At 54.2% G+C, this 15,215-nt stretch overlaps 1 protein-coding gene across 1 annotated transcript in view; it reads left to right on the top strand.

Moving 5' to 3' along the window:
* Positions 1-3,035: 3,035 nt before the first annotated feature.
* The window catches only part of Znf362 (zinc finger protein 362), a 32,997-nt gene continuing 20,817 nt past the window's right edge, over positions 3,036-15,215 (top strand). The window contains exons 1-2 of the mRNA XM_028855810.2: positions 3,036-3,202; positions 14,406-14,529. Coding sequence (XP_028711643.1) covers positions 14,492-14,529 — 38 coding nt within the window. The 5' untranslated portion in view covers positions 3,036-3,202; positions 14,406-14,491. The remainder of the gene's footprint in view (positions 3,203-14,405; positions 14,530-15,215) is intronic.

Raw genomic sequence — 15,215 nt, 5'->3', positions numbered from 1 at the left:
ATTTTTTTATATTTACCAAAATTTTGGGTATATGGTAGAAGTTCTCCCTTTATAGACTTTTATACACTCTCCCCATTAGTATCATATTATGACTATGTGATGCAATTTTCCACAGTTATTGGTAGATACTTTTATTGACATAATAACTAGAATCTATAGTCTATTTAGAGATCTGCTCCCATACCTCACCTAGGCCAATCACATTACATTTAGATGTCACTGCTCTTCAGACTCTTCCAGGCTGAGAGTTTCAGACTCTCCTTGTTTTTTTTTTTTTCTTAGATGTTTTTATTTATGTATATGAGTGGTGTTCTACTTGCATGTGTGCCTGCGTGACAAAAGAGGGCACCCGATCTCATTATAGATGGTTGTGAGCCACCACGTGGTTGCTGGGAATTGAACTCAGGCCGGGCGGTAGTGGCGCACACCTTTAATCCCAGTACTCGGGAAGCAGAGCCAGGCGGATCTCTGTGAGTTCGAGGCCAGCCTGGTCTACAGAGCGAGATCCGGACAGGCACTGAAACTACACAGAGAAACCCTGTCTCAAAAAAACAAAAACAAACAAAAAAAAAATTGAACTCAGGACCTCTGGAAGAACAGCCTTAACCACTGAGCCATTTCTCCAGCCCCCCTTGGTTTTTTTCCTTTGTTTGTTTTTTGTTTTTGTTTGTTTGTTTTTAATGATCTTGACAGGTCTGAGAAGTAAGCTAGGTATTTTGTTTTTCACCACTAGTGGAGTGTCTGATATTTTTTCTCATAGGAAGAAATACTACAGAGGTAATTATTTTTAAAAAGATTTCTCTGTCTCTCTGTTTCTGTCTCTGTCTCTCTGTATTTTTTTTTTTGTGTGTGTGTGTGCTCGTTCGCGCGCTCGCAAGCACCCATGGAGGAGGGCCAGGGAGGCCAGGAGAGCGTCAGATCCCCTGGAACTGGAGTTACAGGCAGTGGTGAGCTGCTGAACATGGGTGTTGGAATCTGAACTTCAGTCCTCTGAAAAAGGAGCAAGCCCTCTTAGCCAGGGAGTCATCTCTCCAACCCCTAAAGTGTTGCTTTTAAAAAAAGAATGTTTACTATTTTTAATTATGTTTAGGGGGGGCAGTGTGTATGCACATCGGAGTACAGGTTCTGAAGGAGTCCAGAAGAGGGCATCAGATCCCCTGGAGCTCAAGTTCCAGGCAGTTTTGAGCTACCCGACCTGGGTGGTAGACACCACTCACTCAGGTCCTCTACAAGGGCAGTCTGTACTCTTACCTGCTGAGTCATCTCCCCAGCCCCCAGAGGTGTTGCTTTTTATCACACGTCAAGTGTACACACTACCAGCATGATTCATGACTGTTGATGTGGCCTTCATCGATGATTCATGACTGCTGATGTGGCCTTCATCCCTCGGCTGAGGTGGCAGTGGGCAGGCTTTTCCACTCTGACGTCACATTTCCCTGCCCTTCTCACACTGTGCTCCTCAGAAGGAAGTCCCTGTGAAACCCACACCTGTGCACCCCCCCCCCCCCCCCCCCCAGCACTCATTCTCCTGAGGGGGGATTTGTCTCATCACTCTGGTTACTTGCAGGCATGTTTCCTCACAAAACTTCCCAACCACGGGCTAGTAATTTTTTCACCCTTGTTCTGGACACCAGAAGGCCTTCCTCTCTCCTCCACCAGGCTCACCCCAGAGCCATGTTTGAAAACAGGCCCCATCTCTCCAGAAGAGTGGCCTTTTCTGTGTTCTCAATACCGTATCATTCCCGCTAATTCGTGTCACATGCTTATTGTGCCTCTGCCTAATGCCAGGAACTAATGCTTGAGAAGGAACTAACTACCTCTGTGGGTCCCACCCTCCAGCTGTCTCAGCGTGTGACATCCTGTGCTAGACTGGAATCTCCAGGAGGGCAGGGACTTTGTCCGGTCTTCAGAACTGTTGCCCCCAGCCAACTAGCCGCGTCTCTACACTTTTACTTCCTAGAAGACAGGATGGTTGATGTGTCCATCTTTCCCTGGGGTGCTTCCTCGGGGGCAGAGGCAGCCTTGATCTTCTAGGCCTGCAGGTGGATGACAGACTGTATTCAGAAATCTAAGCCGGTTTGGAGTCAGGAATGTCCGCCTCTTCAGGTAGAAGTGAAGTTTAGAAGTTGACACAGCCCGCGAGACCGAATCAAGAGGACTTGGTGACTGATTGGCTGGGGAGGGTGAGGCGGGAGGAGGAGTCACGCAGATGGCTCTGAGGTCTGGAGCTGGGGGACAGCCGGTGCCACCTCTGATAGACTTGGAGAACTGCTGTCAGCCCCAGGCCGCCCCACGGCTGCGGCTCGGGCCTAGGGCTAGGGCAGCGGTGTCCTGGCCTGTGCAAACTTCTGCACCTCCCGCCCCACCCCCGCCCCCATGGCCTTGTTCTTCAAAAATAAATAACATTAATCTTAGTCTGCATTTTGAGCACGGCCGTTGGTCACTAGGTGTGGGGGGCCATCCTGGAGGGGGGGGCCCGCACCAGCCTGCGGTTTCCCAGGGAGGGATACCCTAAGCCCCCACCCCGGGGGCAGCCTAGCTTGCCAGTCCGGATCCCCAGGCCACCGCCACCCGGGAGCGGAGTCTGGGCGGGACAATGGCCGCGGCCGCCCGGGCCCCGGGAGCCCCCGTGCTGGGGAAGGGGCTGTCCTAGGGCCGGGCGCCGGTGCCCTCCCCGCGCGGCTCGGGCGGGCGGAGGGGGGCGCGGAGTTCCTTTGTGGCTCAGCCTCCGGCGCGGCGCGGCGCGGGCAGGGGGCGCCGCGCAACTTTGCTTGGCGGCGGCGGCGGCGGCGGAGAGCGAGACGAGGCCCCGGGCCGAGCGGGGGCCCCCAGCGCGCGGCCCGTCCCCGCCCCGCCGGCCCCCTCCCCTCGCCGTCGCCAGCGCCGGGCGCTGCCCACTCGCCAGAGCCCCGGGCCGGGCGGGCTGCGCAGCCGAGAGGCGGGGGGCCGGACGCGGCTCGCTCGCGGGGCCAGCGCACCGGGGCCGCGCGGCTGCACACCGGCCTCCACCGCCGCCGCCGCCGCCGCCGCGGCGCCTGCAGAACCCAGAAGTGAACAGCAGGCGACCCGGAAGGTTTGCGCGCCGCTCCGCACCGAGCCCTAGCCGCGCGCCGCTGCCGAGCCGGGAGCCCCCAGCCCGGCCCTGCTCGGGCCGCCGGGCTCGGGCTGCGGCCACATCCCGGAGCTCCGCCAGCACTGCCAGGTCCGTGCGGGCCCGGGGCGCGCGGGGGAGCGGGCCCGCCCGCGGGAAAGTTGCGCCGAGTTGCGGGGCGGGGGCCGGGCCGGCGCGAGCGCTGTCAGCGCGGGGCGGCCGCGCTGCGAGGGCCCGGGGGTCGCCGGTGCCTCGGGCCCGGCCCGGGGCTGCCGCGGCGGCGGTGGCGGCGGCGGCTGCGCGCGCGGGGTAGGCAGCGTCTCCCGCGGCGTGTCTGGGGCTAGTCTCCGAGTGTGTGCGTGTGTGTTTTCCTAAGCCGGGCTATTCAAACCTGCTGCAATTCTCCGGTAAACAATGATTCATGGGGCTTAATGCAAATAAACGGATTGCAAACGGCGCGGTTCGCGCACTTTGCAGCCGGCCGGGTGGAGCGGCCAGTGCCGGATTTCTCCGTTTTTTTGCAGATCTGCAGAATATGGCGTCCCTGTCCTGTTTTAAAAATAAGCCAGGCTGCCATTTTTGTTTTTCTTTTGTCTGAAGATTTTAATAAAACTGTCTGAGAATGTGGGAGAGGCGGCTGGAAGCAGAGGGGGCACCCGAAGGGTTGGCTTTTTTCCTTTTCTTTAGAGAGAGCCGGGAGCCTTTCGGGGAGGTGAGACACAATACAATTACACTTTAAAGGAAAAATAAGGGGGAGAGAAGCTGCTGGGTGATTTGGGGGGAGGGGGCTGGGAATTTAAAGTTAACTCTGAAAGTTTTCTTTTTCTTTTTTTTTTTTTTTTGCTTTTTTTTTTAAGATTTTTTTTTCTTCCCCCGAGGGCTGTGAGATGCCGCGAAAGGATGTGGGGGCCCATTTCTCTGTTTCTTCTCCTTGCTAGCCGCCTTTGCAGGGTTTTTTGGAAAAGTTAACTGCCGGTTTCCCCAGAGCTGCGTGGGTGGGGGTGGGGAGTGTGTATGTGTGTGTGTGTGTGTGTGTGTGTGTGTGTGTGTGTGTGTGTGTGTGTGTAGGGTTGAGGTGAGAGTTTTTGGGAGGAATCGTTTGGACGAGGCTTTCTATCCAAGGGGCATTGTAAGGAACTATACTCTTAACCCCAGATTTGGGGGAGGTGGCTGGCACTGGGGATTTAGAGTGGACCCAGGGTTTGAAGTTAAGACCCCTGTCATGACGACATGACCCTTCTCTCTCACCACCCTGTCCTCCAGCAGGGTGGCTCTTTTAGGAGTTGTGTGTGTTGGGGGTGGAGGGAGGCTTGTCCCTTCATGGGTGGCCAGAGCCCCTTGTGGACAGGAAGTTTTGGTAGGCCCCCTCTTGGGGCAAGTCTGGTTGACTGCAGTTGAAGAACCCTCTCTAGGTATGGGTGGCCTTCTTGGCCTCCAGAGATGGCTTCTGGCGATGAATGTTCTTGGTGGTGGGTTTTTGGCTAGGTGCAGACCTGCAGCTCCCGTGGGTCCCAGTACACACGGGGGTAGCTGGTTGTCTGGCCCCTGTAACGTGGGCCTGTCCTCTGTTTGTGTTCTTAACCCCTTTCTGTCACCCTGCCTGCCACTTTTGAAGTCTTACTGATTGGACATCAATTGAGTTTCTGAAGTGTCCGGCTGGACAGGTCCGAACCTGCTGCCTCTGCCGGCAGCAGGGTGGCCTGAGGCCAGGCCTATAACATCTGAACCTGGGCTTTTCCCCTTTTGGGAGAATCTGCCCTAGGGAGGATCCTGTGCTGTGCTCAGAGCCTTTGTGCTTATCTAGTGCCCCCTCCCCCCCATTTCCTGGAGGGAAAACACTCAAGTCTCCCTCTAGATCTGTGTCCTGGCTGCACCGGACTGTGTGAACTCTCTCCCTAAGGACAGAATCAGGGGTGCAAGGTCTGGGAATGTTAAGCTGCAGAGTGCAGCTTGCCTAGATCACAGGGTTCTGAACCAACAAGGTTCTAGATGGAGAAACTGAGGCCCAGAGTCACAGTATACTGCCCAGTAAGAAGAGAGCTGCAGCCGGGATCCGCTTGGTTCCCGCCACTGTTCTCTCTTCGGGAGCTCTGACACCAGGATGTTTTGTTTCAGACAGACCTGAACAGGAATGGGAGGACAGTGTGACCCCTTCCTTTTCCCCAGGCCCTATCACCCTAATCTTTCAGGAAACTGAACTTTACAGTTTGCACAGTTTGTACAGTGTCAGATGTGGTTACTGTGTCAGGCTCTCCCCAAAACTGAGTTGCAGACAGACGTTCAGGTAGGGACAGTTGACTCCCGTTCTAAAATCTAAGAAACTGAGGCATGGAGAGGTTGAGCAGGGTCAGAGGAGGGCTTTAACTCAGGCCTGCAGACTCCCTGTGTGGGCCTTTCCTAAGTGGGTGGTGCTGTGGGCAGGACCTTTCCCAACTTCTAGTTTTTGGTCTGAAATTCTTCTGCTGACCCCAGTGGCTATGTAAAAATCCAGAGGCTCACCCCCACCCCAAAGAATGTCAGAGATGGAAAGGTCCTGGGAGGTCATCTGGAGAGAGGAAGCCACTGGCTGTAAGTCTGGTCCTGGACTGGAGACTGGAGCCTTGGTCTCCTGTGAAGAACTCAGACCCACTGGGCCCTGAGGAGTGGTGCTAGCTGGCTTAGGGGTCAGGGAATAAGGGCCACACTAGATGGAGACATAGGTTGGTCCCAGGGGCTAAAGGGTCATCTGCATGTGACCCTGGGGAATGGAGGCCAGCCTGGTCGAAGGTGGGAAGCTGGTGTGGGAGTGAGCTGGGGCCTGGGTCTGAAGCTAGCATGGCCCCCGGCCTTTCCCTGGGCGAGCATGTCCTTGTATCTCTCCGGGGCTTACAAAAGTCTTGCCATTTGTAGATTCGTTCATTTGTTGTTAGGCCATTCATTTATCCTCCCACTGTCCACTCATTGGTTTATTGGTTAGTCGTTTCAGTAGTCTGCCTGTCCGTCTGTCCGTCCGTCCATCCATCCATCCATCCATCCATCCTCTAGCTCTCCCAGCCCAGGCTGGACAGATAGGAGATGCAAATGTAACCCTGTGATTCTCTAAAGCCAGCAAGGGAGAAAAGCCAAGGTTTCAGGTGAGTCCGCAGGGATTGTCTCCCCACAGATCAGAGTTTCAGAGACTCTCCGCAGTGGGCCTGCGTCCTAAGATGAGGTCCCCCTTGTGTCTCAGGGCTCTGAGCATGCTCCTTACTTCTGTGAGCTTCCGGCTGCGCACCTGTAAAGTGGGGTGCTCTGCTTGATCTCACTGATAATGGGGGAGATAATAACAGCATCTTGGATGTCTCCCACCCCTGGCCAGGCATGTACTAGGATCTCTGGACATGTGCCTTGACCCATAAGGATGGTCACCTACTTTTCTAGGCCCTGTCTTGACATCGTAAACCATAGTGGGGGTTTTCAGAACACCAAGTGATCTGGGGACCCTGACTAGCGGTTCTGTTTCTTTAGTCCCTTGCTGAAAGTTCTGCTGTTTCCTAAACATTTAGAAGAAAATAAATAACTGAAAATCCTCTTTGGGCCCACAGGGCCTTTCATGGTCCCAGCTTTGCTCACTTCTCAACCTAGGCTTCCCTGCTCTTGTCCTGCCCTGCCCTGCTCACCCCCTTCTCTTAGCACCTCTGGCCACGCCAACTTCTTTGTGCACCGTCCCTGGCCTGGCATGTTTTTTTTTCCCTGAATCCTTGCCTAGCTGGTGGCACCATGGGACATCACCTCCTCAAAGGGGCCTTTGCTGACCGTTTGCTGTGAATAGATTCCCCACTGTCACATGAGCCCCTTCTTATTTTCTTTTGTGGCTCTGGGCATCTGAAACCTTCTCATCCGTTTGTTTATTTGTGTTTCTGACTGTCTGCCCCCCCCCCCCCCCGAACGTGTTTTAAGTTCTAGGCAGGCTTAAGCTCACCTCGAGCTTCCAGTGAGGTGTGGCTGGGGCTTCAGCAGAGGTGAGGAACAGCTGTGGAGCCAGGTGTGGTGGCAGCCCTGGTGTCCTGGCAGTGCCTGGGAGATGAAGTTACACTGAGGTCTGCCATCTTCCCCTGGGAGTCTCGGGGTTGTTGTTAGGAAATAATGAGATGATTAAATTGTGGAATCTCAGAATCTTAGCCTCTCCCAAACTCAGACCTGTAACATCTGAGCAGCACCTTCGACACTTTGACCGTGACCCCATCTTGGACTGTCACAGGTGTGGTTGGAGTGGATGCAGGAGTGTTTGCTTTGGGCTAGCACATGCCCTCCAAGGCTTTGTGCACATGGAAATGTGTAGTCGTCGTTGTTATCATCCTCTTTTGCAGCCTAGGAAGTGTAGGCATGGAGAAGTCAGGGAACTTATCCCTGGGGAGGCGAGGGTGGGGTGGGGATGGAGGTGGGGGCACTCCTGGGTCTGGAAGTCAGTGCTGTGTGGCTGCGTAAGATCCCACGGCTGTTGTGGAGAAGGCCAGCCTTACCCGATCCCTGCCCACATCCTGACCGAAGAGCCTCTGCTCTCTCATAGAACCCCCCTCCACTGAGCTCCCCCCGCCCAGGATCCTTGTCACTGCTAGGACACTTTACTTCTTTCCAAACTTAGAGTTCCCGAACCTCCCAGTGAACGACCCTGGGAAGCCAAGTTACAGGAGCAGCTTCCGGGAGCTTTGACCCTGTGGTTTCATGGGCTTCGGTGGCTTCTTTCTCTCCCCTGGGCCAGTCTCCATGGCCTTGGTGCATGGTATTGAACATGTGAGAAGTGAATGAATGAATGAGAAGTCCACCGAGACTGCTAAGTATTTCCGGAACCCCTCCGGTCGCTGTGGCACCATGCTGACTCTGGTTTGGGGTCTCTGGACAGGCTTGATGTCCTCGGGGAAAGGAGACTCGCTTTCCACTCCTGTCGTGGGCCTCTGTAGTTTTATAAGCCAGACGTCTTCTTCCCCACTGGGGAGACTGCAGGGTTAGGGGAGAGGAGGGGGCTGTGTCCAGTATGTATCTCCTGAGGTTTTACCTGCTGAGCTCTCCGCTCGTCAGCTTTCAACAGGCTGCCCAGCTTTTGCCTTGGGGTTTTAAGGGCAGGAGGAATCACCGGTTGGAGTAGCTGTACCCCTTCAGTACCACCCTCTTTTCCACCATGGGGCAACATTCCTGGTGCACAGGGCTACACCTGGCACTGAGGAAGCTAACTGGTGTGGGAGTGTGTTGGGGCTGAGTTGGTGAGAGGGTTTTCTGGAACCCAAGACCTGAAGTGGGCTTTAGAGACTGACCTGGTCTGGGCAGGTGCCTGAGTAGTGCCATTAGTCGATCAGGTGTGAGGGACAGGCTGAGGGACTTGGCTCTGAGGCCTAAGGAGCCCTCAGAGTGTTGGTTCCTGCCTCACCCATCTGGCCCGCAAGAATGTTCCGTTTTGAGCTTTGGGCAAAGGTTTTAGGCTCCTCAGACTGCAGTGGTTCTCAACCTGTGGGTCATGACCCCGTTGGGGGGGTTGAGTGACCCTTTCACAGGGGTTGCATATCAGATATCCTGAATATCGGATATTTACATTACAATTCATAGCAGTAGCAAAATTACAGTTATGAAATAGCAATGAAAATAATTTTATGGCTGGGGGTCACCACAACATGAGGAACTGTATTAAAGGATTGAGCATTAGGAAGGTTGAGAACCACTGCCTTAGAGGATAATCTAGTTAGCCAGGTACTGAGGTTCTGACGGGGGACACCTGGCTGTGGTAGGGAGACTCCCCATCACACTCAAACATACACATCCATACATATATAGTCATACATACACATCCGTACATACACATCCATACATCTATAGTCACCATTCCTGAGCGAGTCCTCAGTATCCCCTTGCGTTCCTGTGGGTAAATGCCCACTCTCTGCCTGCATCTGTCTAAAGAAATGGAGCCACTCACAAACACGAGAAGACAGTAGCCCTGAGAGCCCAGGGTGGGTGCAGGTCACCAGGTGGCGTTGGGGATAGTGTGGTCCAGTTTGTAGTTGATCTTCCCTGGGCTCGCCCCTACCCACATGGCCACCCAGTCCTGCTTGGGCTCCATACTCTTTGCTGGCCCTGAGCCTTGCCTAACCTGACCATACATCGCCTACACGGGAGAAGGAAGGGACTACTTCGTGGAGGGGTTGTGATCACATGCTGGGGTTCCCAGTTTGGGACCTGTCTTGAACGACAGATGGATCCATGTTAGCAGAGCAGCCCTGGTATGGGGAGAAATCAGAAGAACCACAGGAGGCTCCTTCACCCCACACACCGGGACACTAATGTAAGGCCCCTTATACTCAGGTGAGCGTGTGCAGTGACGGCATACCGTGAGCAGGCACCATCCTGCAACCTTAAACATGTTAACCTGTACTGTCCTCACAGCAGCCTCACACATCCCCCACTCTTACCTGTCAGGTTACAGATGGCAGCTTTGCACTCTGGGCTTTGCTGCTATTCCAAGGCCCAAGCCTGGGCTCTCTGGCTGTAAAATCCATCTGCCTTCTTGTGAAGGCCTAGGCGCATCCCTTCCCAATTGTGACTGGTTGAGCCCACTTCCTTAACAGGAACTCAGAAGACCCAGAAAGGCTCGCCAGAAGTTTCTGGTCCCTCAGCCCTCACCAGCTCAGTACTAATGTGGACTTAAGTGGTTAGTACCCACAGAGCCTCGTTCCTGACCCCAAATCAGAGGGTCCCCTGAGAACCAGGCGGGCAGGGCTTGGGGGCTGGGCAGAATTGTAATGGAAGGACAGGGTAAGGACCCCCCCAGGTTCCCTGGCAGTATGCTTTTTGATACATTAGCGTGGTGCTCAGGTATGTCTTAGGCATCTTTCTGGGAGCATGCCACATTTCAAACTGTTCATAGATTCTTTCTTGTGAGGTTGGGAGGAGTTTGAGAATTGCCCAGGAATCATCTAAAGGGACCTAGGTGGAGGAAGTGTTAGTCACTGTCACCCTCACCCACCTGTCCTCCCTGGGGCAGCTGGCAGCAGAGGAAGTCCCATGCTCTGTGTCTGTGAGATGGTGGTGTCTCGCCTGGAGAAGGTTCATGGTCCGGGACATCTCTGGGTGTCTGGAGGTGGGAGTGGAGTTGCTGAGGATAAAGGGATGGAGGATCAGGGAGAGCATTGGGTGCAGACATCAGCTCTCTCTGCCGTCACAATGGAAACAGCCCTTCCAGGGCCTGTGGGGCTGCAAAAACCTGCCCTAATTGAATCCAGGATCCCTAGCCTTGCTCATCACAGGAAGTTCCCAGAAGCCAGTTTCTGGGGCTGGCCAGGCTGGAGTCTTAGAGACAGGATCGGAGGAGCAGCAGCGAGGGCCTTGGGCTTCATGGAATGGGGGAATGTGGAGGGCAGAGGTGCTGTAGGAGGGAGCCTTTGAGCATCAGTGGGTGAGTGGGTCTCACAGAGCCAGGTGGAGTCAGTTTCACCTCAGCCTCTGTCTTGCAAAGCCTCTTGCCTGTCCTTTCTCAGCCATTCCCGTGGCCACAGAAGGGTTTGTCTGCTGGAAACCTTGCCCTCAGTTGCTCAGGGCATCACCTTCCTGCCTTGCATGAACTCTGGCTACCAGCCTTGTGCCTCCCCTATACCCTACCTACTCCAGACCAGCATGCTGCTCCGGGCCCTCCTGCCTCCTGGCCTGTGTAGTTCCTTCTGTTCATCTGGGGATCTAGCTGTGTTCCCTCTCTGTCCTGGGAATGATCCTGCACCCCTCTGCTCCATTGGCACAGAGAGACCCTGCCTTATGGAGGGTCCTCAGGGCCTTGTGGAGTACTAATGTGGACTGGGCCCTGCCCAACTCTAATTTGGTGGGTGCATGGCTCTGCCACGATCCTAGCCTTGAGGGTAACTCTTGGCTGCTGGGGAGACTAGTATATTTAGAGGTACGAGAAAGGAAAAGTAGAAGACACAGGAGTGTGGAACTGGGGGGCCTGATTCCTGTTAGGTAGGGAAATGATCAGAAGAAATGGCCTTGAACCTAAGACCTGTCCGTTGAGCCTTGAGACCTGACTGAGGAACAGGGAATGTTACCACGAGCCTTCAGATAAGCTGTCTTCAGCCAGCCCGCTGCTTACATGGGCAGCTGGATAGACAAATGACCAGACCATCCACCCATGGCAGCGTGACCTGAGCTGAGGTCCGATGCCAGGGTTCTAGCTCAGGATGTAGCCTTCAGATGGATGGACCCGCTGGCATAGGAAAGCAGCTTGTTTGGGGTGGGAGCCGCAGGAGCTATAGGGCAGAAGGATGAGGGCAAGGCTGGGTGATAGGGATGAATGTGGCCAACGGGACCTTGCAGAGGCCTTGGCTGACCAGCTGTGGGGTTCCCCCAAGCAATGGCACCTATAAAGAAAGGGCTTTCAGTGGGAGAATGGGTGACAGGCAGGCTGGCTGTCCCTTGGTCTGTCTGCCTGGCTGGAGCCCCTGGAGTCCCTTCCTAACTGCCCCGCCCGCCGTGTGCCTGAGAGCCTGGTGGTGCTGGAGCTTGTAGTGGGACCCTTAGCTTATCTTCTGGGGACATTGGGAGAGCGTGGCTCTTTGAATAGGAAGCCAGGGTGCCTTACTTTGCCAAACAAAGCTTACAGAAGCTTTCATTTTATTAAAAGAAAACATTCCTCAAGACAGCTAGGTAGCCACACTGTAGGAAAGTCATAAAGATGGATGTCAGCACTTCCACCCCCAGCCCCGTCTCCGCCCTGTTCCTAACCCCACGCTCCCCCACTGTTAGCACACAGGTTCTCTTTCCTCCCAGCATCCAGTCTTGGGTGGGATTTTCTCTTTTGTCGTCCTCCTGGCTCTTATCCTGAGTGTCTCCTAACTGCCCAGGGAGTTTTACCAACCATGCTTTTCAGTGGGTGTGGTAGCCTGGGCTCCACATCCCATATAGATAGTCTGGATCAGAATCCCACATTCCCTGCTTGGCTTTGGGCAGTTGCGTAGTCCCTCTGTGCCCCTGGTTCCTCTTAGCCTCATGTGCACGTTGAACAAGTGACAGCAGTGCCACTTTGGGCTGTCACAGAGGAGAACCATTTCAGGGCCATCTCCCTATTGCTGGCAAGTTGGGCCGTTCCAGGTCTTTGCTCATGAAAACCCATGGACACGGGCAGTGTGGTGCATGGATCTTTGGGCTGTTTTCTAGGGATGGATGACCAGGACTGGGCACACTAGGCCAGGAGGTCTGACTACTTTTAGAGCTCTTGACACACTAAGGGTAGATTCTGCTCACAAATGTGTGTTCCAGTTTACACTCCCACTGATCATCACGGGAGTGCCAGCCTCACCACATCTTCGCCAGTGTGGGATGTTAGCATTTTCATAGTTCTTTTTGCTCCTGTGGCAGGTGAAGCTCGTTGACTTTTCGTGGCTAGTGAGGCAGAACTGGTGACTGTGTTCACCAGCTGTTTACATCTTTTAGGGTCAGCGCACAAGCAGCCCCCTCCTCATGTCAATCAGAATGAGATCAGGTAGATATGGGCCCCAGGACCGAGTGTGATGCAGGGGTCACTCAGGGGGGGACACTTTCTTCTGTCTAGGCTGTAATATCTTTAGTTCTTTTCACTAATCATGCATGTACACTGTCATTCATTCATTCCTTCATTCATCCATCCATTCATTCATTCAGGCACTAGATGTTGCCACCTTAAAAGGCCTCTGCTGTGGACAGTGCTCTGATGATGGACATGCAGGGCACACAGGGGACAGATCCCACATGGGGTAGCAGACCCCATATGTTTCCAGGTAGAACAGCCTGTGCCCCAGGACCCATAGGAGGAGTTGGGATCATTCATCCCCTTCGAGGATGTCGGAAGTGGACACTGGTGAGAGGAACCATCAGTTTGGCTGGTCAGTGTACAGTGGGACAAGCAGTGAGTCCAGAAGGTGGTAGGAGCTGGTCCATGTGCCTAAGTCATCCTCACCGTGTCTGCCGTAAGGAGCCACGGAAGCTTCTAGGTAGGACAGGATACAGTGACTGCAGTAGAGCTTAGGGTAGGCTGAGGGTGGAGATAGAGAACCTGTGGGAGGTAGCTGAGGCCAGAGCTGAAGGCCTGGACCAGAAGACTGGGGGAGGGACAGAGACCTACTCTGTGTCCTCTCCCAACCTGTGGAATCCTAATCAGGGTCCAAGACATTCTTCCGCAGCTGGGTCTTACTTAGGAGGAGGCTGTCAAAGGCCTGATGTGTGGTGGCCCTGGAGTGCCCCCATCAGCTGAGCTGACTTTCCCATGAGCCTCCTCGCTTCCCCCTTAGGCTCCCAAGCACTTTCTTTCTTTTTTTAATAATAAATTTATTGTTTTCATTTTAAAAGAAACTGAATGCCATGACTGAGAATTTGGAAATCAGAGAAACAAAGACAAAACCCCAAGCAGCGGACGCTAGCACCTCCCCCTGGGCTCCCGGCTCCTTGTGGGCGTGGTTCCCTGCAGCCTCCTTATAATCACAGAGTCTCGCTTTAAGGGTCCGGCTCCTCCCACTTCCCCATCCCTACCCACCATCCCCACCCCCTTTTGCTTTGTTGGAAGCCTGCTCCCATGTGGCCATGGGGACGGGGCAGATCTCAGTTTTAATGTCTGTGGCTTTGGGGGGGCAGGGCCTAAATTGTTGAACTGACAACACCCACTTCCTCCACCCTGGCAGCAGTGACCCCCCTGTCCCCACCCCGCTCCTTACAACCCACTGTGGGCTGTGTGTCCTCTGTGTCTCCCGGTCTAAGTCTATGTTTTCCCCACGCAGCAGAGCCTGGCAGAGAGCGTGCCCTTCTTTCTGGAGTTTGCTAAACTAGCCTCTTTTTGATCTCTGGGAAAAAGTGACAGAAGGATCTGCTTTGAAGTCTGTACTTGGTTCCATAGCCTCAGCCAGGATGCTTAACCTCTCTGGACCTCAGTTTCTTCATCTGTACCATGGGTCTATTGTTGCAGTATGTAATAACTGTAACTGTCCTGCCACAGCCCCCAGCCCTTTGCAGGTGGCCACCTGGGGTCAGGTGCTGGCCCAGGTGAGATACCAGATACCATCCTACCTGGGAAGAGCTAACAGATTCTCCCAGCCGCTGAGTAATAACCACACCAGAGTGCATGCGACTCTACAGGGCCGGGTCAGGGCTGGGTGGCCAGCCTTACTCCCTCGCTTACTGTGTGACTGGGCAAGTTGATTGACATCTCTGAGCTGTATTTCTGTTAAGTGCTCATTTCACAGAGTCATTGGGAAGATTCAGTAGCTCGAATCATAACTATGCTCAGCACATTGGTGTTTGAATCAACAGTAGCTGTCATTTTATTGTTATTGTTATTGTTATTCCCATATACAAGGTGCTGTTGGGAACAAGAGAAGTGGCTGACTGGGGGTTCAGGGAAAGCTCCGTAGAAGAGGGAACACTTGAGCTGGGTCTTGAAGGATGAGTAGAAGTTCACCAAGTGGGAAAGGACCCTCTAGGTAAGGAACCTGTGATTCTAGGCTGCGGGTCTGTCGATAAGGGGTTTGTTCTTTGGGGATCAAGGTGTTGTGTTCATAAAAGTCCTGAGTGTCCCTCACTGCTATCCTCTGGGGGTGTCACGGGGGAGGTATGCTTGCCCTTGTAGTGTTGGTGGCTTTGGCTTCCTGTGTCCATGGGTCCATGCTTGTGGCCACAAGTCTGTGTCTGTCCCTTGTCTGGGTCCGGTTTTGTCTGCATGTTGTGTTGACTGTGTTTGTCTCTGTCGATGTCCAGAGATCTGGGCCACACTGTGGGGACAGCCTGTATACTTCCCCGGCCACCAGCTCCTCTGATGACTCCCCTCTGGGCCAGGTACAGCCCTAGCCTCACACCTCTCATTGGGAATTCCCCTGCCACCAACTCCTAGCCTTTCTAGAACCTGCTACGTCTGGTAGTCATAGGGGTCTTACAAATCACATATTCCACCCCTTCACCTACTGCTGCAAACATCTGGACTCTGGGCCTAAGACCTAGGGATGAGCCTCTGAGCAAGGCCCTGGCTGACCGTCCAGGCTGATCTCTGTTTGCCGGTCTCTCTGGGAGGCCCCCACCCCCCCCCCACGCTAGTGCATTGCTTGTCTACAGGCATCAGCTAACACTGTCACTTACCGGAATGCCTGCCCCCTCTCTTGGCTCACTCCCACTC

Source organism: Peromyscus leucopus, chromosome 2 (genome assembly GCF_004664715.2).
Source record: "Peromyscus leucopus breed LL Stock chromosome 2, UCI_PerLeu_2.1, whole genome shotgun sequence".
Taxonomy (NCBI): domain Eukaryota; kingdom Metazoa; phylum Chordata; class Mammalia; order Rodentia; family Cricetidae; genus Peromyscus; species Peromyscus leucopus.
Note: the sequence above shows the minus strand (reverse complement) of the source record. Positions and strands in the feature narration are given on the sequence as shown.